The sequence below is a fragment of the Eucalyptus grandis genome, chromosome 1 (genome assembly GCF_016545825.1).
Source record: "Eucalyptus grandis isolate ANBG69807.140 chromosome 1, ASM1654582v1, whole genome shotgun sequence".
Classification (NCBI taxonomy): Eukaryota; Viridiplantae; Streptophyta; class Magnoliopsida; order Myrtales; family Myrtaceae; genus Eucalyptus; species Eucalyptus grandis.
The window spans coordinates 47563368-47586665 of NC_052612.1; the positions used below are offsets into that span (position 1 = coordinate 47563368).

The window sequence follows — 23298 nt, forward strand, 5'->3', positions numbered from 1 at the left end:
TTGTTGCTATAGTGGCCAAAAAAAGTCAGCTTACTGTCTCTGAACCTTAGCATAAGCGACTCTCTGTTTTACGAATAAACGTTATCACAAAAAGATATTAGCATATCCCTCCGTTTTATGAATAAACGTTATCACAAAAAGATATTAGCATATCCCTTCGATGGAAGATGTGATGGTCAATCTTCACATTGATGGAAGGTTGTCCGTAGTATGTACAATCACGTTTTCAGATACAAGTGCTAAAAATAGATTTTCTAGGACATACAACAAGTTATTTTTAACCGTCATAAGTTGTCAATGATAGGGGCTCACCATGCTGACTTGTGATACTCAACCAATGAAGATCCCAAGTGGCTTCAAGATGTGAGAAAGAAGGAGATCAAGATCATTTCAGGCTGGATCTCTCAATACTACCGCAACTTGGCCAAATCATCTTCCCAATTTCGGTTTTCCAACTCATAGTGCTTTTAGTTCTTCAACTATCCAAGTGAAAACTTTTACTTCGGGGATTGCAGTGGCTCTTAGATTTTGTTTTCTTAAATGATTCTCAACATTAATAAACAATTATCTAGTTTGTCATATTAAGATCATGTAAGTGAGTCATATACCTATTCATGTGAAATGGAATGAAAAATGAAATAGCAAATACTATAACTACAATTTCAATTAGACCTCTAATATAGTTATTATTGAGGGAAATTATCAAAAAGTTTTAAACCTATTGAATTTATGTCAATTCAGTCATAAACATTTTAGGCAAATTGACATGAGTATAACAAGTTTAGGCAAAATTGACACCAGTACAACTCGCAAGAGCTTATTTTGAGTTTTCTTTATGGCAACCAGGAGTAGCTTGTAAGCACTTCGGATTGTGCTTGGTCATTCGAATTTTCCACCATATATGACCGAACAATAATTCCAATAAAAGCTAATATTGGTGAAAAGGGCAATTTGAGTCTACTTAAAGCAAAGTAGGGCTAGGTATGCTAAGACTTGTTTACGAAAGTAATACTTCTAACTCATCTCACCGACTCTTACTCACTCAAGATCAAATATACCTTGCTTATTCAAATAATCATTTGCAATTTGCAATTTGATATATCCATTACGATTCTTAAGCGAAATGTACACTGCCTCACGATCACTGAGAGTTTGGATCTAACAATAAGGATGGTCAACCGTTAGTCAGTTTCATGATACTTAAGGAGGAGCTCATTAGTATTTGTTTGAATGCTGCATGTGCATATGAGTATGCGTGTTCTGTTAACAATATGCATTAAGTATGACAGTATAGTCAGTGTGCATATATGAGGGCTGCGATGTCCTCGCTCGATCTAGGATAGGGCCACCCTCGCTAGACTCTAGTAGGCATCAACCTCATTGGATTAAATTGATCAAATTAAAAAGTTTAAACATAATTGATATCAATATAATATGTTTTAGAACTTATTAGAAAATCTTCCCACTACTTGTAGTTTCTATTTTATATAAATTAGTTGTAAGGGACATTTTGAGTATCTCGCTCATTTTCATCAAGTCGGCATCATTCCAACCCACACGTACCACTGAGATATACGGGGCTGTGCTTTTGAAAATGTCCCTAAAAGGAGGAGCAAGTGTGATTATTTGAATCCCTATACAAAAGTTATTCTACTTCGGTCTCCTAGCTTTTGAGTATTCAAATGTAGATATCTCTATAGAGGGCCATCATTTCTTGCACCTCGAATTCATCCTTTTGATTTACTTTCCTCTTTTGATTTTTCTTCCAAACATTATAGCAAATTTTACCAACCAATAGCACCATGGACCTTTCCTGCCCGATATCCATTCGACAAACGGAGCGATTACTCCGAGAGATGGATAAACAAAGTAAAAAAGAAACCGCAAGTAGTATCCGGGGCCCATCTTGGGAGGAATTTCAACAAATATGTATGATTACTAGACATGTCTTGTAAAATAGTTTTGTAGGATGAGTTTTTTTTTTTTGGGTGACCCAAGAAGTATCGTACAGCCAGCAGCATAAACCCGAAGCAACCCGTAGGGACCCACCTCCCACGAGTTGATGGTAAGTCACGCAAATGATGAGGTGGGGAGTTGAACTCTGGCCTTGCGGGTGACCAGTGTGCAACTCCACCATCTCTGCCATCAATAGGATGGGTTTTGTAGGATGAGTTTGTTTCACAAAAAATTAATAATTTGAATAATATTTTGTTAAATAATAATTTGTATTATTTATAATAATTAAATGAAAAATATTTCTATCATTCGTGAAATTTTTGGACATAAATTATTATTGATAATGAAAATATTTTTATTGACTAATTAATTCAAGTGATATCAACAAATATTTTTTTAAAAACTTTTTCAAATAATTTACTCTCCGCAAAACAAATGGAATTATTTATGCTGTTTAGACATATGGATCACTGACCATTTAGGTAGACCTATTGGGTAAGTTTTGGTCCAAATCCATCAATAAACCACTAAAGCCCAACCCTAGGCCCAATTTTACCCACAAGTTTGCCCCTCCTCTAATTGCAATCAGTGGCATTGAAGACTAGCTTTTGACTCATTTAATTGAGTCCCATCAAATGCCACAACAGATATAAACTGTAGAATTTGCAAGAACATTTTTCCATCAACTTAATACCTCCATGGGATTAGCAATCATAGCATCTACCTTATCCTTAATTAAAACCCTCGTGATATTGAATGCCACATATTTGTCTAATGCCAGCTAATACATCAATCAGTGATGGCCCACCAAGTAAGTTTTTACCAGCCTTTTAGGCCAGGCCCCAACCTCCTTTGATCTGTATACTCAGTCATTGAACTTCTTGCTATTCTTTAGAAAGACTCTCTCCCTCTCTCTCTCTCTCTCTCTCTGTGTGAACAGAAAACTGCACGCTCGTTGAATTCCTCTGCAGCTGCAAACACCAGAGACCGGGAGATCATGAGTACAGCACAACTACTACTGAACCTTCTTCTCCATCTCTCTCTGATCTTTCAATGCTCTCTTGCCGTCTCGCCATTCCGCAAGATCGTACCTCGCTTTCCTTCGCCCGTCATTCATCCCGAAAGTTCTCAACGACCATCGATCTCCAACGACCACAGCGGCAGCAATGGGCTCTACGAAACCAGGTACTTCACGCAAGTCCTCGACCACTTCGGCTTCCGCCCCGAGAGCTACCAGACGTTCCAGCAGAGGTACCTGATCAACTCCACCTTCTGGGGCGGCCCGCAGAGGAACGCCCCGATCTTCGTCTACACCGGGAACGAGGGCGACATCGAGTGGTTCACCCAGAACACGGGCTTCATGTTCGAGACTGCGCCCCGCTTCAATGCCCTTCTTGTGTTCATTGAGGTACATTGGCAACCGATCTAAATACTGAAAGCTATATTGTTTTGCTTTTGCAAAGTATATTATAAGAAGGATATAGAGATCATCATTCTTGTCTGTTTCTTTGAAGCATCGGTTTTACGGGAAATCGATTCCGTTTGGGGGCAACAAAGAGGTGGCATACAGCAACTCCAGCACGCTGGGCTACCTCTCTTCCACACAAGCATTGGCGGACTATGCGACGCTGATCACCGATCTGAAGAAGAACTGGACGGCCGAGGATTCGCCAGTGGTGGTTTTTGGAGGTTCCTACGGTGGAAGTAAGCTGCTGTCTCTCTCTCTCTCTCAGTCTTCACAGCTTAGTTTAATTAATTAATTAATGGGTTCGTCTTATATAATAGATTAATTGCGTAGTTAGTTGTGCATGGAGGTTTCTGGTTTGATAAGGAAAAGGAAAAAGGAGTTAAAACTTGTTCAGATGAATGATTTTGTTTATTGAAAATATGGCAGTGCTGGCGGCATGGTTCAGGCTCAAGTATCCGCACATTGCAATTGGCGCTTTGTCTTCGTCTTCTCCGATCCTCAACTTCGACAACATCACCTCTCCCTACAGCTTCAACGACATCATCACTCGAGACTTCAGGGTTCTCTCTCTCTCTCTCTCTCTCTCTCTCTCTCTGTGTTTGTCTGTTTTTGGTTACTCTCGGATTACAAAGACTTTACAGAGGTGGGGACTAGGATAAGGTCAGCTAATAGGACATAGAAGGTCTTCTTCGGCCATGGGCCAGAGATCGTAGTGGAAAGATTTGCATGACAAAAGGAATCCGAAGATGGTCCCAACCCCAACTTTCTAGTCAAAGATTCCATAGCCGGCCACCGTATACTATTCAAAGTATATTATGATTCCACCTTGTCTAAACATTTGTAATTCAGGAAAAGTCTGAAGATTACTGTTTATTCTATTTAGTACCTTACCAGACTGCTGACTTATCGTTTCTTTACATCATGACACTGTATGACTTATTACTTTACACACGCACCGGTTATTCAATGTATGTGTTCTCGATACTAATTATATAGATTTTACGTGAGTCGTGACTATATGAAAATCATGTGAGTCTAAAAGGGCAATCAATGTGAATATCCAGAGCGAGAGTGAGAATTGCTACCAAGTGATCAAGCGATCATGGCAGAAGATTGAAGATATGGCGGAGCAACATGGCGGACTCAAGATCTTGGGAAAATCATTTGGACTGTGCAAGTGAGAGTTGAGGCATAGGCAATTTAGCTTCTCATGGATTTAATTTATTCTGTTTGGTGGGATATATTGTTTATGCGATGACCCCTTTGCAGGAACTCCATGGATGCGGGTTATCTCCAAGGTTGGCTCCAGACTGCTCTCATTTACACGGCCATGACCGATTATCCAACTCCTTCCAATTTCTTGAACCCCTTGCCTGCTTACCCAGTCAAACAGGTATAGCTTGCTTAACTAATGATAACATGTATTAGCAGTGTAATCTAAGCAAGATCTTCGAGATCATACTTTACAGTATTTCCAAGTCAAATTGGCATCTTTTGGGGGTAACATAGATCTGATCTTAAGGGGAAATTAAAGCTACTTCTCGATTTAACCAACCTCGTTTCTAAAGTCCAAGTAAACTCGACATTAAAACTGAAAGAATCCTTGTAGTATTGTGAAGCAGATCTGATCTTTGAGGATTGTATGGTAGCGTTTGTGATTGACCATGAAGGATTGGCATACTTTGTTCCAGCATTAGGCGACTTAGTCCCATTACTTCAAAATCAATTTGTGACAATTTAGTTAGCTCTCTCCGTTGCGCTGATATGGAGGGGTGATGACACTATTTTGTAAAGCGCTTTTCTGTTATTTCTTCAAGATATAGCTTGATGGCTGAAAAGACAAATCGGATACATGACGAACATTTATGCTCTCTCTGTTTTCATTTTGCGCAGATGTGCAAGGCGATAGATGATCCGAGCAAAGGGGATGATGATTTCGCGAAATTGTATGGCGCGGCAAACATCTACTACAACTACAGCGGTGGCGTCTCGTGCTTTGATCTATTGGATGATTCCGATCCTCATGGCCTCGGCGAATGGGCATGGCAGGTACCCCCACAATTTTTTCACTCTCTCGAAAGAAAATTTCTCTTTGTTGCTTTAGTTTCCAACTGAAAAACTTGTCAACCGAGCTGCTTGCAAATCATCATATAAAAAAAGCTAGAGATGTCGAGACTCATATGCGAAATGGGTTTACTATATAATGGGATGGATTTTTTTGTACAATGGTTAGACGGGCATACCAACTTAAAATTTAGCAAAATCCATTTAGTACATCAGTCTTAATTTCTCCGACATTCCTGTACAATGGATTTGATACTGTTGCTGAGATGAAGTTCATGGGCTCTTTCTTTATGGTTATGGTATGTCCCCGTAATTTTTACTCTTTGGATTAAAAAGTGGCTAGCTTCCTTTATGGAGGAGCCAATAATTACCGTACAAAATCAAATGGGGAGAGCATCCAAGAGGAGCCTCAAGCATGGAAACTACTGTGCAGCTTGGGCCTAGATCACTCAAAAGCAGCCCATGAAAAGTCTCAAATCAACAAAGAGTTCGACTAGTGTTATCTTTTTTAACCCGAAGACAAGAGTGCTGTTTTCGCTTGATCTCTCGGAGTTATGCAAAGTTGAATGTGAATCTCACAATTCTCGATGTGTGAAATCTCGCCGGCCTTATCATTTTAAGTCATTAACTATAGTTTTGTGCCATCCTCCTGATTAATGTTGAAATGGTGAGGCCTTTCATCACCAATTCATGGTCTCTAAGCTATTCTTAATGCTAGCACTTGTTGTAATTTATTTCCTTTCTTTGCAGGCATGCACGGAAATGATATTGCCAACAGGGGGCAATCGAGAGACGAGCATATTCCCAGCTCACGAGTATAACTACAATGATAGAGTCGCCACCTGCACATCTCTCTTTGGCGTTGTCCCTAGGCCCACCTGGATCCCTATTGAGTTCGGCGGTCATGTGAGTATATATAATAATTTACGAAATTTCACATAAATTTTTATATCACACACATTCTTCCTTAGGAAATATCAAAATCTGTTTATCCCACCGCTTAACCTGAATTTTTGAGTCCATCGTTGCGTTTACTTAAAAAATGAACAGGACATTAGGAGGACCTTGAGGAGATTTGGGAGCAACATCATCTTCTTCAATGGCTTAAGAGACCCTTGGAGTGGTGGAGGGTATCTCTCTCTCTCTCTCTCTCTCTCTCTCTCTCTCTGGTGTAGAGGGAATAATGGTTTGATAATCATGCCTCTGTGGTACAAATGACAGGGTGTTGAAGAGCATTTCCAAGAGCATTGTTGCAATAGTGGCCGAAAAAGGTCAAGTTACTATCTCTGAAACTTAATATATAAGTGACTCTTCATTATATGAATAAACGTTATCCCAAAAAGATATTAGTGAATCTCTTCAATGGACAATGTGAGGGACTATCTTCACATAAATACAAGGTTGTCCGTATTATGCACAATTACATTTTTAGTTACAAGTGATGAAATTGATTTTCTAGGACATACAATACATTCTTTTTAACTGTCGTAGGTTATCAATTACAGGGGCTCACCATGTCGACCTGCGATACTCAACTAGTGAAGATCCCGAGTGGCTTCAAGATGTGAGAAAGAAGGAGATCAAGATCATTTCAGGCTGGATCTCTCAATACTACCGAGACTTGGCCAAATCATCTTCCTAACCGCGGTTCTCCGACTCATAGTACTTCTAGTTCTTCAACTATCCAAGTGACAGCTTTTACTTTAGGGATTATAATTTGGCTCTTAGATTTTGTTTTCTTAAGTGTTTCTTGACTTTGAATGAACGATTATCCAGTTTGTCATATTACATTTGATTTATGCAAACAAGTCACACATACATTTGTGCAAGATGAAATGAAATACCAAATACCAAATACCAAAAATTTTAGTATGGCGATTTGATCAGATCCCCAATATAGTCAATGGTATAAAAGCTTAATCACGATGCATGTGAATAGACGTTGGCCACAAGCCTAAGACGACAAGGGTGACCCTGTGGATGGAATTTGTGGCAATCTTGGTTACCATGGCCTAGAGTTTACAACTCTTTATCTTATCAATTTTCGTTCTAAGCTTTTTCTTAGCAAAGTCGACATTATCCTATGCCACATTAGTCAGTTCATCGTGGCTGAATATATACACGTTTCACCCAATATAGCCAATCCAAGTGCAAATTATCCTTAACTAGTCACTTGGGAGCTGCTTTAATATTTTGCCCATGCTAAGGAGGAGCAGTTTATAAACACTTTGGATTGCATTTGATCTTTCAGATTTTCCACCATATACTACCGTGCAATATTTTGATAAAAGCTAATGTTGGTGAAAAGAGCAATTTGCCTCTACTTAAAGCAAAGAATAGGGTTTGGTAAACTAGGATTAGTTTACAAAAATATTATTTCTAATTGAATATGACCTACTTATCTAAATGAACATTTGCAATACACCACTTAATATGTCTAGTATGATTCTTAAGCAAAATGTAACTAACCGGTTATCACTGAGAGCTTGGATCTAACAATGAAGATGGTCAATCATTAATGTGTCAATTTAATTATTCATAAAGAGGCTGCTTTCTCGACCTCGTAACTTTGTACAATTAGATGCTTTGATCGATCGTGCATGTGGTTTGCCAGAAGAGGACCAATCAAAAACTCAAAAATCATCCATTATTTACTTTCCTAGAACTGGAAGTGTTGGAATGCTGATCAGTCGGTCGAAATATTACTTTCTTTCTCGTATCATTACACTTATTAATAGAATCCTAATTTAATTTTGTAGGAATCATATCGGGATTTGCATATCAACACTTGAAACACTTGTTTGCAAATTTTTCTGGCCAACGTTTTCTCACCTTTTGCCATAAATAGGACAATCTCGGCGGAGCGATATTCTTGTGACCTCCCTCCTGTGTGAAAAACTAACACAATCTAAACCTACAAGTTCAAAAAGTCCTAGTTGAACTTGAAACAATTGTGCAAAGATAAGGCGAGTTAATTGATATATTTGGACAAAGTCAAATTTTAAATGAGGTACATAGCAGCCGATCCTTGAACCTCATTAGTGAGCATTTGTTTGTCTCATTGTGGTGACCAAAATAAAAGATTTCTCTATTGAATGTTTGGTTTAGAACTGCGTAAAGTTCCGTCAACTTGAGATTCATTGTTTACATGTACAACTGTCATATGGGCCGCCGCTGACCATATAGGTCCAAAATCCATCAGTAAACCACACAGCCAAGCCCAAGCCCAAGCCCAAGCCCAAGCCCAATCTTACCCAAACGTTTGCCCTCCTCTAATTGCAATTAGTGGAATTGAAGACGAGCTTTTGACTCCTTAAATTGAGTCCCATCAAATGCAACAACTGATATAAACCCAGAATTTGCAAGAACTACTTCTTGAAATCATTTAGTTTAAGGAAGGACATCTTGCCATAAACTTTATACCTCCATGGGATTAGCAAGCATAGCATCTCTACCCTTAATTAAAATCCTCATAATACCGAATTCTGTACATTTGTCTAATGCCAGCTAATATACCAATCAAGGATGGTCCCCCAAATAAGTTTTCCCAACATTTTAGGCGAGAGCCCAACCTCCTTCAATCCGTATACTCAGCCCTTGAACTTCTTGCTATTCTTTAGAAACTCTCTCTCTCTCTCTCTCTGAACTGAATACTCCACGCTCGTTGACTTCCTCTGCAGTTGCAAACACCAGAGACTAGAAGATAACGAGTACAGCACAACTACTACCGAAAGTTCTTCTCTGTTTCTCTCCGATCTTTCAATGCTTTCTCGCTGTCTGGCCATTCGGCAAGATCGTACCTCGCTTTCCTTCTCCCTTCATTCATCCCGCAAGTCCTGGACCACATTGGTTTCCGTCTCGAGAGCTACCAGACGTTCCAGCAGAGGTACTTGATCAACTCCGCCTTCTGGGGTGGCCCGCGGAGGAATGCCCCGATCTTCGTCTACACTGAGAACGAGGGCGACATCGAGTTGTTAGCCCAGACCACGGGCTTCATGTTCAAGACGGCGCCCCACTTCAATGCCCTTCTTGTGTTCACCGAGGTATATTTCCAACCGATCTAAATACGTAAGCTATTTGTTTTTGCTTGTGCGAAGTACATTACAAGAAGGATATGGAGACCGTTGTTCATACCTATTTCTTTGAAGCATCGGTTTTACCCGAAATCAATTCCATTCGTGGGGCAAAAAGAGGTGGTGTCCAGCAACTCGAGCATGCTGGGCTATCTCTCTTCAACGCAAGCATTGGCCGACTACGCGACACTAATCGCCGACCTGAAGAAGAATTAAATGGCTGAGGATTTTTTTTTTTGGTCGAAAAAGAGTTATTTTATTTATATTATAAAGCAGGACCAGCAGACCCAACATTTGGGGCATCAATACATAAAAGGGCCCAAAGGCCAGGAGGTGGGGAAGCCCGTAAGTTGGGAGGAAGGGTCTTCTGTCTCTGTTGACGCACGGCCTAGTCTGCTACCGCATTGGCAGAACGTGGGCAAAAGGTCAGGCCCACTAGCGGCAATTGTTGAAGAAGCGACTTGCACTCCATCAACGTTGCACGTGCTTGCCGGTTCACTTCGTCCAAGTTCTTTAGGTAGTTCACTAGTGTTCGGTTGTTAGACTCCATCAAAGCTTCCCCCAGTTGCTTTTGTCTTAAGTACTTCAAGGCTTCGAACACTCCCAGGGTTTCCAGCTGAAGGACCAATCCCGCCCGAACAAGCTTCGTGAATCCATCAACCAGGCTACTGGTAGAGTCTCGGACAACACAAGCCATTGCTCCTTCCGTCGATCCCTCGCACAGCGACCCATCAACATTAAGCTTGAAGGAACCGGCTGCCGTGGCTTGCCAGGTATGAGAAATCTCTAGATCTTCTTTCTTTTCTTCTTGTAGATGTGTAAAACCCCATTTAAGGTAGCTTTCTTGCTGAAATCGGGCTAGATCTACCACTTTGCCGCATCCAGTTTAGTACCTCGAAAAATAAAGTTGTTGCACTCCTTCCATACTTGCTAAAGGAGGTTTCCGATTGTTTCCAGGGGCGGTAGGTTTGTGTTTTTTCTGATAAATCGCGGATAAATCACGCTAGCCGCTCATCCATTCATGTAACCCCTTGTGCGTCTACTTATAGGTTGATTTTCAGGTGGCTCCATACCCTTGTAGTCCAGGGGCAGAGGAGATGAGTGTGTTCAACCGTTTCCACCTTATCTCGACAAAGCTCACAAACCGGATCAAGTAAGATCTTTCTTTTCCATAGGTTCTCCTTGGATGGGATGGCATTTTAACAAACATTCCAAACGAAAATCTTCACTTTGGGGCTAGTCCGCATTTTCCATATTGCATTCCATAGTTCTGGCAAGGTTTGATATGAGGAAGAGGGATGTTCCATTGCTCTGTTTTCTGTCATTCTATTTCTTAAGATGTTATATCCATTTTTGACCGTAAAAGATCCATTCTTCGTGCCTGTCCATATCAGTCCATTAGTTGTAATATGACGATTAATTTGGATTGCTAGAATTTCCTGAGTAGTCTGCTCATCAAATAAGTTATTTAACAACTGTCCATTCCATTGCTTTGCTTCAAAGTTCATCAACTCAGAAACTTTCTGTGGGTTATTTCTGTTTACTGGCCCTTCAATTAATCCTCTCTTCAGCCATTTATCTATTCTGATATTGACATTTAGACCATTTCCGATCAACCATCTCACTGAATCCGCAATAGTCTCCCTTCCTAAAAGTAAACTTTTCCAACCCCATGAAGGTTTAGGTCATTTATCAGCATGCTAGAAGTCTTTGCGATAGAAGTAGGGCCCTTTTAATAATTTACTCCACAGTGTATCCAGATTCTTTACCATCCTCCAAGCTTGTGTACCAAAAGGGTATTATTAACAGTAAGTAGGTCTCTAAAACCCATTCCTCCACTGTCTTTCCTCATTTTCATAATTTCTCATTTCTTCCAATGCAGACCAGCTTTTGATTCACTGTTTTTCCACCAGAAATTTGTTATTTTCTTCTCTATAGCCTTGCAAATTGAAACTAGAATTTTGAAAATTTACATGGCATATTGAGGTAACGCTTGCACCACTAATTTCAGGAGTATTTCCTTACTTGCTTTAGATATAATTTGTTCATTCCAGCCCTCCAATTTCATGTTTACCCTATTTAAAATCCATGCAAACATTTGTCTTTTCGATGCTCCCCAATCAGATAGGAGTCCCAGGTACTTACTTGACCGCTGTGGCTCTGGAACCCTCAATTCTCTTTTCATATTTTCCCTTAATAGATGAGGACAATCTTTACAAAAATAAGATGCCAGACTTGTTTAGATTTATAGCTTGTCCTGAGGCATAACAATACTGATTAAGAACAGCTGCAACATTTTGACATTCCTATAAAGATCCATCCAAGAAGAAAATCGAATAATCTGCAAATAATAAATGAGTCAAAGTGGGGTAGAACCTATTGAACTTTATTCCTTTAATACTCCCATCTTGTAGAGCTTTATCCATCAAAGAAGACAAGCTGTTAGCCACCAAAATGAAAAGATAGGGTGATAAAGGGTCCCATTGTCGGATACCTCTAGTAGGAGTGAAAAAGGGAAGGGGTTCCCCATTGACCTTAATGCTGAAAGTGACTGTAGTGATGCATTGCATGATCCAGCTTACCCATTTTGCACAGAAACCCATTTTTAGCAAGCAACCTTCTAAGAAATCCCATTTTATTATATTATATGCTTTATACATGTCAAGTTTCAGCACTGCTTGGAAATGGTTTTTCCTTTTCCTCATTCTCAATTGGTGCAACACCTCTTGCACAACATAAATATTATTTTGAATCTGTCTTCTATTGACAAAGGCACTTTGCTCCCCTAAGATCAGCATAGGCAACCATTTTTTCAAGCTATTTGCCAAAATTTTCGATATTATTTTATATGCAAAATTGCAAAGGCTGATAGGGCGATATTGGTCAAGTCTTTCTAGATGTGGAGTCTTTGGAATCATAGTAATATGAGTTTTGTTGAGGGCCGGTTCCAATATTCCTGAACGAAAAAAAACCCCGAACTTCCTCTAACACATCAATATTGATTATATCCCAATGGTGCTAGTAAAATATTCCATTTAAACCATCTGGACCAAGAGCTTTCTGTGCCCCAAGTTGAAAAACAGCAACATGAATTTCTTCCAATGTTACTTCCGCCACCAAACATTCATTAATATCATTTCCAATTAGTCTAGGACATTAATCCAGTAATAGTTGGCAGTTTCTAGGTCCTACCGAAGTATATAACTCATTGAAAAAAGAAATTGTAAGGTGCTAAAGTTGCTGTGTATCTCGTATCCACTGCTCTGATGCATTTTTCAGCATAGTAATCTTGTTTTTTTTGTCTCCTTTGAATCGTTGCTGCATGGAAATATTTCATGTTTTTATCTCCACAATGTAGTTAATTAATTCTAGATCTTAACCCCCAAAATATTTCCTCTCTTCTCCATAAGGTTTCAATCTCTTCTTGTATGAGCTTCATTTTATTAAATCCTTGATACAAGCTGGCACTATTAGTTAAGAATTGAAGCTCTTGCTTTAAGGCTGTTATGCGGCTATTTGGGAACTTCATTTTACTCCATTCTTTCAATGCATGACTTGCAGCATGTAGTTTGTCTCTCAGGCCTACTTCTTCTCAGGCCTACTTCAAAACAAGTTTGAGATTGCCATACTTGTTTAACTATTTCTCTACATTCACCATCTTCAGTCCAGAAGGCCTCAAAGTGGAAATCTTTTCTTTTTTTAATAGCTTTAGCACTACTCACCAAAAGGAGAGGACTATGATCTGACCCAACAGCTGGTAGAGCATGCACTTCTACTTCCGGGAACATGAGCTGCCAATCAAGAGAGCAAAACACCCTATCAAGTTTCTCCTTGACCAAATCAACCCCTTCTCTATTGTTGGACTAGGTAATAGCACACCATTTGCAATCTATTTCCATTAAAGAACAATCATGTATATAGTTTTGGAATGCCTGCATTCGATAATTTTCTGCCATCCTTATTCCCACATTCTCCCAATAATAAAGTACTTCATTGAAATCCCCCAAACAAGCCCATGGAAGGCTATTAGAAAGACCAATATGTCTCATGTTATCCTATAACTTTAATCTTTCCCCATACATATTTGGAGCATGCACACAACTAACCCGCACTTGATCCAACTATCATGATCTACGCATATCATGTTAATCATTTCTTGGGAACTAGATTCCACCTCTACATCAACTTCATCATTCCATATTACCGTTAGTCCCCCTGCAATTCCTATCGGGTTCACCACAAAACTATTTTTAAAACTCAGCTGCCTTCTAATTCGAATAATCACATTTTCTTTGTTTTTTTGTTTCCATTAACATAATTAAGTTGGGACTTTCCTGAGCCACAATGGCTCTCAAGTTTTGGACTGTCAGTGGTGTGCCCAACCCCTAACAGTTCCAACATATAACCCTCATTTGTAAACCGGTGACTTATTCGAGCTAGCCACCAAAGCTCATCCCATGGTTCCCTCCGAAATACTAATAGGAGTATCCTGCAAATTTGCTTCATCCAAGTTCGCCAATTCTATAGTTGTAGAGTTATATGGGGTGTACCTCTTTAATTTCTTTGCTAGTGAGCTATTTAAAATCTTGCTTTCCTTCTTTGATCCTTATTTTTTTGTCCAAGATGATGGTTTAGCAAGTGGCAGAAACTGTTGTTTTAGCTCTTCGATGTTCATTGTGCCTTTTCCCTTATCCTGCTGATGTTCCACTTGATGATAAGGTAAAATTATATCCACTTGTGCCCTATTTTGAGGTTGAGTTGTTGCTGTTGGTCTTGCTGCTATTTGCTCACCAGAGAAGATGACTATTTGAGTATTTTGAGCTAGAAGGTTGCTGTCTGCTTGTTCTTCCTCCTCTTCACCCACTTGGTCTTCATAAAAAATTTGCCAAAAAGGACTAGTCTCCTTAGCCTATGCTTTTAACCAATGCCCAAACCTATATATCTTCATATCTGCATATTTGGCCTCATCAAAAGGAACTTCTTCACAGGTTGTTGCAAAGTGCCCCACTCTTCCACAGGAATAGCAAAATCGAGGTAGCCTCTCATACTTAAAATCCAACCAAACTTTCTCCTCTATTAAATTATACAAAGAACCTGGCCTTAAAGGTATATTCAGGTTAAGCTCTACTCTTGCTCTTCCTACCTTTTGAAAGGCCACCCCCTTCTTCTCCACTTTTGCTTTTTTCACACAACCTAGTATTTGGGCTATATGAGACTATGAGACACAGCCTCCTCACAACACCATTCAATAGGTAGACCATGAATTTGCACCCAAAATGCACAACGAGTAAATTTATAACATTGCGCAGGTTTATTAAGCTCCCATGGTTGAAGGATCAATAAATTACTCGCAAAAGACCATAGACTATTCGCTAACACTCTTTCTTCTTTATCCATTTCAGAATCAAAGGTAAAGAATAGGATACTTGATTCACGATGCGCAAAGCTAACTGAATCTACCTTCCAAGCTCGCTTCATTGTGGTAAGAAATGCTTGAAAGTTGATATTTCCTCCTAAATACAGCTTACCAAACACTGTGTGTTTGCATTCATCCAGCGTCGCCTGTGATATCACCCTTTCTCGTGGAGGGGCATTCACATCTATTCTCAGATTCCCTAATCTCTTACATAAAACAGCCAGATGACTATCTATTGACCCAAGTTCGTTCATTTTCCTCAAACAATGAACAAATGTTGCTAGACAAGATCAAACCATGGAGGCGAAGCCAAAACTTGACATCAACAAACTGCTATTAACCGATGAAATCCTTCCAGACATGGAGAGGAGATGAAAATCTTCTTTCGATTGTCGGCATAAAAAGAGCCCAGGATTTCTCCTGAAGAAAATAGGCAACATTCTAACTTACAGAAGGCCAAACTTCGTAGCCAATGCTACTTGAAGCCATCGAGGGAGACAATAACCCTATCATTTCCACATAAGTGAAGAAACGAAGAGAAAGTGGGGTAGTGGGTGATGGGAATCTACATGATGGGTTTCAATCCATTAGAAATCTGTAATGTAACTATTTGGATTTTGGGTTTCAGAAATACACAGGAAAAACTAGGGTTTTTGGGACAACTATCATAAGAGGTAGGGGGAAGCTCTCCAAAGCGAGAGAGAAAACAACATGGGTTGTATCTATTAATGGTTGAGGATTCACCAGTGGTGGTTTTTGGAGGTTCCCACGATAAAAGGATGCTGCCATCTCCCGTCCTCTCCCCCCTCTCTCTCAAAATATCTAAATATTAAACCACACATTTATATAATAGCTTACATTTTTAGAACAATTGGCAATGGCTACACCAAGTCTCACATGATATCGGAGCTAGATATCTTGAATTTGAATCTTTTTAAGCCCCATTTGTCACCCTAATTAAATTTTCATGTTTAGTACTAAGCAAAAGACTAGATTAAGCGTGAGAGAAAGTGTTTGAATATTTAAATAATAAATAATACCTTTATTTAAGAACTTTCACTTTTAGAACACTTGTTAGTTGTTCCATAGAATCTCACGCTCTTTCTCTCTCTCTTCCTAGCTCAATTTAATTAAGTAATGGGTTTGTCTTATATAATGAATTAATTATATAACCGCCTGTGCATGGAGCTTTCCGGTTTGATCGGGAAAAGCTCTCTCTCTTAACAAATGTATTTAATTAATTAATCAGTTTGTCTTAGATAATGAATTAATTGCATAGCTGGTTATGCATGGATCTTTTTGATTTGATAAGGAAAAGGAAAAAATGAGTTCAAAATTATTCGGACTAATGGTTTTGTTTAATGAAAATATGGCACTACTGGCGGCATGGTTCGGGTTGAAGTTATTAAGGAAATTCCTTATGATGTTTTGAATATGAAAAAATAAATCAAAAGCTACTAATGTGTTTAATGGTTGAATAACAGATTATGCAAATGATAAAATGTGTAAATGATTTTATCAAGGTTTATATTTGAAAGAACCAAAAGATGGACTCTATGCCGAAGCTGAACTTATTCAGACTATGTCTAGACCTTAAGGCTAAATATATTCAGAAGCATAATATGTTTAGACTTACGTCTAGATTGTAAAGTCTATTTCAGACAGAAGATACTCAAACTCTAATTCAAACGAAAGACACTCAGACTTTACTTCCAACAGAACATGCTTAGATTTTACATACAGAACGAGACACAAGTCCAGAATATGACAATGTCCAAAACGAGACACAAGTTCAAAATGTAGCAGATTTAACGAAATGTGTTCAGAACGAGACAATTTGACAGAACATAACACAAGCCCCAAACATATGACGGCTAGTGATCTGGTTTGGATTTCATACTAAGATAGATTTGATTGACTCAATCTAATTGATTGACAATTGGATCTTGAAGACAAGAACTTTCTAAACGAAAAAAGCTCTACTTATGGAAACCAAGATTCTGTTTGTATGGACGATCGAATCAATTTAGGATTCTACTTCTATCACTCGATGGTTACTAAATCTTCTATATACAGATCTGTCCAATGGGTAGATCAGAATACGATCCTCTAGATACTGTCCAACGGCTAGTTTGAAAGTAGATGAGTATTTAAGGAGACCAAGGACTGAAGAGCAAGTAAGAGACAGAGCGTAGAATTCATAATTCCAAAGTCTGAGCAAACTTCGATCATACATTTGTCTTTGGTGAACTTAAACGTTTGTGATCGTGGGAGAAATATCAAAAGAATGATTTTGTGAGATGATGTGATCTACCACTGAGTATTTGTACTGAAAATTGTAATCTCTTGTTGATCATATAATGGAATCCAGCCAGAAAGTTGTTAACATGGGAAAGTGGACGTAAGCTTGATATAAGCCGAACCACTATAAATTTCATGTGCAATATTCTCTTCTCTTAACTCTCATTATATAACCAACCAAAAAAAAAAACTCTCATTATATAAGTTTGTTGCACAGTTACAAGTTATTTCAAAAGTTTGTTCTATCGCATAATAGATTCTGAACATCTACCAGAAGTTTGATAGCTTGTTTGTCAAACTCTAATCTTTATTCAGACTTTACTCGCAACTTATTTTATTCCGCATTTATTTGTCAAGACTTCTTTTGAACATCTATTCACCTCCCTCTAGGTGTTTCTACTAGCATTTTCAGAAGTATCCACACATTGCAATTGGCGCTTTGTCTTCTTCTACTCTGGTCCTCTTCTTTGACAACATTACCTCTCCTTATAGCTACAACGACATCATCCTTGAGACTTTAGGGTTCTCTCTCTCTTTGAGTTTGTGTCTATATGGAATTTTATTAGACTTATGACTAATTGTTTTTGTACACTATGATACCGTGTCTATCCAATGCATGTGTTCTCGATACCAATGATGTAGATTTTACGTAAATCGTGATTATATGAAAACCACGCAAGTCTAAGAATGCGTGTCTAGAACGAGAGCGAGAACTACTATAAAGTGATCAAGCCATCATTGCAGAAGATCAAAGATACGGTGAACTAGGAAGGCGGACAGGTGATCCTGCAAAAATCATTCAAACTATATGATTCTTAAGCAATATTAGCTTCTCGTGGATTTGATTTATTCTTTTTGGCGGCTTCTTTGTTTATTTAATGACCCCTTTGCAGGAACTTTTAGGATGCGGACAATCTCACCAAGTGGCTCCAGACTGCTCTCATTTACACGGCCATATCCGATTATCCAACTCCTTCCAATTTATTTAATCCCTTACTTGCTTACCCAGTCAAACAGGTATAGCTTGCTTAACAAATAATAACCTGCATTAGCAGTGTAATCTAAGCAAGATCTTCAAGATCATACTTGACATACTTTCAAGTCAAATTCACATTTTTCGGTGAGCTCATAGATCTGGTTTTAAGGGGAAATTAAGTTACTTCTTGAATTAACCGATCTTGTTTCTAAAGTCTAAGTGTAGGAAGAAAGTCAGCGGAAGACGACTTATCTCTATCCGATGCGCAGTCAACAATTTACTCGGGATCGAACATTGAATTGCGGATGAATCATGAACAAAAATACTTTACGTTGGTCTGAATGTAATTACGAGGAAAACATTTAATTTTCATAGTGTAAATGCCAATTGTTCTCATAAAGGAAAAATGGAACGCCTTTTTTTATTTATGAAAATGGGACAAGAAAATGATAAGAATTTCTAAGCTGCCAACCCATTCAACGATTGTCTTCAGGAGTCTTTAATATGACTCCCTCACACATTTTCAAAAGGTGTCTTTCCATCGTAGCATATCAAGACAAAATGATGCATTCTCATCGCACCCCATCATGGATGTACTAATTAAGTACAACACTAAGTAAACTCGACATTAAAATTGAGAGAATCCTCGTAGTGTATGACCAATTTGTGAAGCAGATCTGATCTTCAAGGATTGTATTTTTCCTGTGCGTGATTAACCGAGTCAAATGAAGGATTTGGCATACTTCGTTCCAGCATTGGGAGATTTGAACCTGATAATTCACAATCGATTCAAGAATTTAGTTAGCTCGCTCTGTTGCGCCGATATTGAGGCGGGACAGTACCGTTTTGTGAGACACTTTTCTATTAATTCTTTAAGATACAACTTGATGACTGAATAGACAATCGGATATGAGACGAACGTTTATGCTCTCTTTATTTTCATTCTACACAAATGTGTTAGGCGATAGATGATCCGAGCAAAGGGGATGATGATTTCGCGAAATTGTATGGCGCAGCGAACATCTACTACAACTACACTGGTGGCCTCTCATGCTTTGATCTAATGGATGATTCCGATCCTCACGGCATCGGCGTATGGGCATGGCAGTGGCAGGTACCCCAACAATTTCTGACTCCCGGAAGAAAATTTCTCTTTGTTGCTTTAGTTTCGAACTGATAAGCTTATCAACCGAGCTGTTTGCAAATCATCAAATGAATAATGCTAGAGATGGCGAGAGTCACATACCAAATGGGTTTACTAGATAATGTGACAGGTTTTTGTCAGAGTGCTTGAATGGGCATACCAACTTAAAATTTAGTAAAATCCAAGTAGTACATCTGTCTTAATTTCTCCGACATTACTGCACACCGGATTTGATACTGTTGCTGAGGTGAATTTTTTCTATTTTCTTTTTTTGGTCAGACTGAGGTGAAGTTTTTTTTTTTTTTTGGTCGGTGAGGTGAAGTTCATAAGCCCTTTCTTTTTAGTAATGGTATGTCCTCGTATTTTTTAACCTTTAGGATTAAAGAGTGGGCTAGCTTCATTTACGGGGGAGCCAATGATTACCCAAAAAAGCAAATGGAGAGAGTATCCGAAGGGAGCCTAAAGCATGGAAACTATTGTGCAGCTTGGGCCTAGATAAATCAAAAGCAAGCAGCCCATGAAACGTTTAAAATCGACAACGATTTCGTGAGTTAGGTTTTCGTTTTTTCGCTTCTAACGTTTGCCATCAGTGGTGGAAGAGTTTCTTAATTATCATATTTTAACCCATCTTCGCAATATAATCTAGCACAAATCATCCGCGTCGAAATTAAAGAATTCTACTAGTGTTACCTTTTTTCACCCCAAAGACGAGAGTGCTATTTTCGCTTGATCTCTGGGAGTTATGCAAAGTTAAAATTGAATATAAATCTCATGATCCTCGATGTGCAAAATCTTGCGGGCCTTATCAGTTTGAGTAATTAACTATACTTTTGTGGCATCCTCCCAATTAATGTCGAAATGGTGAGTCCTTTTGTTACCATTTCATGGTCTCTAAGTTGTCTATAAAGCAAGCACTTGTGACCATTTTTGTAATTCGCTTCCTTTCCCCACAGGCATGCACGGAAATGGTATTCCCAATCCAGAGTGATCGAGAGACAAGCATATTCCCATCTTATGAGTATGACTACAATTATATAGTCACCAACTGCAAATCTATCAGTGTGACTACAATTATATAGTCACCAATTGCAAATCTATCTTCCGCATCATCCCTAGACCCACTTGGATCCCTATCGAGTTCGGCAGCCATGTGGGTAATTTTATACGATCATATATGATAATTTTCGAAGTTTCACGTAAGTTTTTATATATCGCACATCATTCCTGAGGGAATTGCAACATCTGTTTATCCCGCCTCCTAACCTAAATTTTTTCGTCCATCATCATGTTTATTTAAAATGAACAAAAAATTAGAAGGGCCTTGAGGAGATCTGGGAGCAACATCATCTTCTTCAATGGCTTAAGAGACCCTTCGAGTGGTGGAGGCTCTCTCTCTCTCTATATATGTGTGTGTGTGTGTGTGTGTGTGTGTGTGTGTGTGTGTGTGTGTGTGTGTGTGTGTGTGTGTGGGAATCAACGATTTGATAATCCTATCTCTTTGGTAAAAATTTGCAGGGTGTTGAAGAGCATTTCCAAGAGCATTGTTGCCATAGTAGCCGAAAAAGGTCAGCTTACTATCTCAAAAACTTAGCATAAGTGACTTTTTATTTTATGAATGAACCATGTCCCAAAAAGATATTCGCGAATCCCTACAATGGAAAAAAAAGGTATGCAAGGTTGTCCCTAGCATGTACAATCACATTTTTGTGTACAAGTGATGAAATTGATTTTCAAGGACATCCAAGACCTTATTTTTTAACTGTTGTAAGTTATCGATGTAGGGGCTCACCATGTTGACCTGCGATATTCGACCAATGAAGATCCCGAGTGGCTTCAAGATGTGAAAAAGAAGGAGATCAAGATCATTTCAGGTTGGATATCTCAATACTACCGAGACTTAGGCTGAATCGTCTTCCTAATTGCTATTCTCCAACTCATAGTACTTCTGGTTCTTCATCTATCCAAATGACAGCTTTTGCTCTAGGGATTAAAATTTGACTTTTAGATTTCGTTTCCTCAAATTTTTCGACAATTATCGATTTGTCATATTACATATGATTAATGTATGAGTCACACATGTATTCATGCAAAATGAAATGAAATACGAAATATAAAAAATTTCAATATAATGCTTCGATCAAATCCTCAATAGAGTTAATGATATGCGGGTTCAATCACAAAGGCATGTGAATAGACGTTTGTCGAGAGCCTAAGATGATTAGGGTGACCCCATGGATGGCCTATAGTTTGGAACTCTTATCAATTTTCCTTTTAGGCTTTTTCTTAGCAAGGTCGACATTATCCTATTCAACATTATTAGGCCGGGCACGGCGGAATATATATATACACTTTTCACCCAAATATAGCCAATCCAAATGGAAGCTATCCTTAACTTGTCTCTTGGGAGCTGCTTTTTATTTTCCCCATGCTAAGCAAGAGTAGTTTTTAAACACTTTGGATTTCATATTTTCCACCGTATACGACCGTGCCATATTTTGATGAAAGCAAATATAGGTGAAAAGAGTAATTTGCCTCTACCTAAAACAAAGGATAGGGTTTAATGCTAAGATTAGTTTACCAAAACATTATTTCTAATTGATGCAACGGATCTTTATTGCCTCGAAGCTGAATATGACCCACTTATTTAAATGTATTTTGTAATTTATCATTTAATATTTCTAGTATGATTCTTAAGTAAAATGTACATTGACTCATGAGCACCGAAAGTGTGGATCTAACAATAAAGATGGTCAATCATTGGTATGTCTATTTAATTATTCATAAAAATGTTATTGAGGCCACACAATGAATAATCCTATCATGGTACCACAAAATCCGCCCTCTAGACTTTAGAGGCCAATGATGTATAGTTGTCCATACTTAGGAAATTAAACCCATAAACTGAAAGCAAGTCTCATCATTCGCATCCATCAAGAGCAAAAATCATTGTAATTTAAGTTGGTATATGCATCCTAGGCCGCAACAATAATCATTATTATTCCCATTTCAGAATGACCCAGAATTCCAATTTCCCATCTTTCTCGAAAATGAAGACGATGCACGAAGAGAGATAGGCCATGAACTTCAGCGTTTGACGAAATCTGACGTTGCAATGCAGGACAGGTGGATCTTCAATTTGCTTGGGAAATGGGGAATATATAGGTCAGGATTTTGCTGTTTTCTTTCACCTTTTTGGCCCTATCGCAACACCAACCTGACACACTTCATAGGTCATGACTTTCCTTAAACAGATGCCTCGAGGGAGATGTCGTGTTTCCCCACCCAGGGGATACTACCATTAACCAGGAAGATTTGCCGATTGAAAAACCTCCATGGGAGTACGAATTCACCTCCTGGTAGATTCCTCCATCGCCCAACCCCGGTTTTTTCCTTTTTCCTCAAGGCATCCCCCGCTTCTGGCCCAAGCAAACTTCTTTCAGATGGTCAAAGAAGATCTCCCCATTTCGGCTCCTCTAGACTGTGGAGTTCGATTTAATCACTCGACCACGATGAAGTGTGCGCCAAAGCTGCAGCGACACGCAAAAGAACAAGCAGAGTTTTTTAAGATTTAAACGGCGCGTTGGTTGGGATGCAGTACCGCTCGCCCCGTTAATATAATCGGGCAACTTTGTGTCATGTGTCGGCCGTGTGACCGATCCGTAGAACACTTCATTCTCCATCCTGGTAAAGGACAGAAAGTCCCCAGTGTCCTTTTGTGTGCAGTGCAACAACACGCTTGCTTTTTATAAAATGAATAATTGCTAATTATGAGATTTTAGCAGTATCACTACTAACTGTTCTAAAACCCTAAGCTATTAGATGAAAGTGGGGTTTGTTATTTAAATAATCTAACACTTCCCATTACATGAAAGCTATATTTTGGCTTAAACTTAAAGCGTG

At 38.8% G+C, this 23298-nt stretch overlaps 1 protein-coding gene and 1 pseudogene across 1 annotated transcript; both read left to right on the top strand.

Annotated features, from left to right (window-relative positions):
- Positions 1 to 2829: 2829 nt before the first annotated feature.
- LOC104447349 (lysosomal Pro-X carboxypeptidase) lies at positions 2830 to 7317 on the top strand. The gene is made up of 10 exons (XM_010061100.3): positions 2830 to 3364; positions 3471 to 3660; positions 3851 to 3984; positions 4489 to 4601; positions 4694 to 4817; positions 5318 to 5473; positions 6239 to 6394; positions 6539 to 6618; positions 6710 to 6759; positions 6994 to 7317. The coding sequence occupies exons 1-10, from the start codon at positions 2954 to 2956 to the stop codon at positions 7128 to 7130; spliced, it is 1551 nt and encodes a 516-aa protein (XP_010059402.2). The 5' UTR covers positions 2830 to 2953; the 3' UTR covers positions 7131 to 7317.
- Positions 7318 to 8493: 1176 nt separating this feature from the next.
- On the top strand, positions 8494 to 21304 carry LOC104415166 (annotated as a pseudogene).
- Positions 21305 to 23298: the final 1994 nt, after the last annotated feature.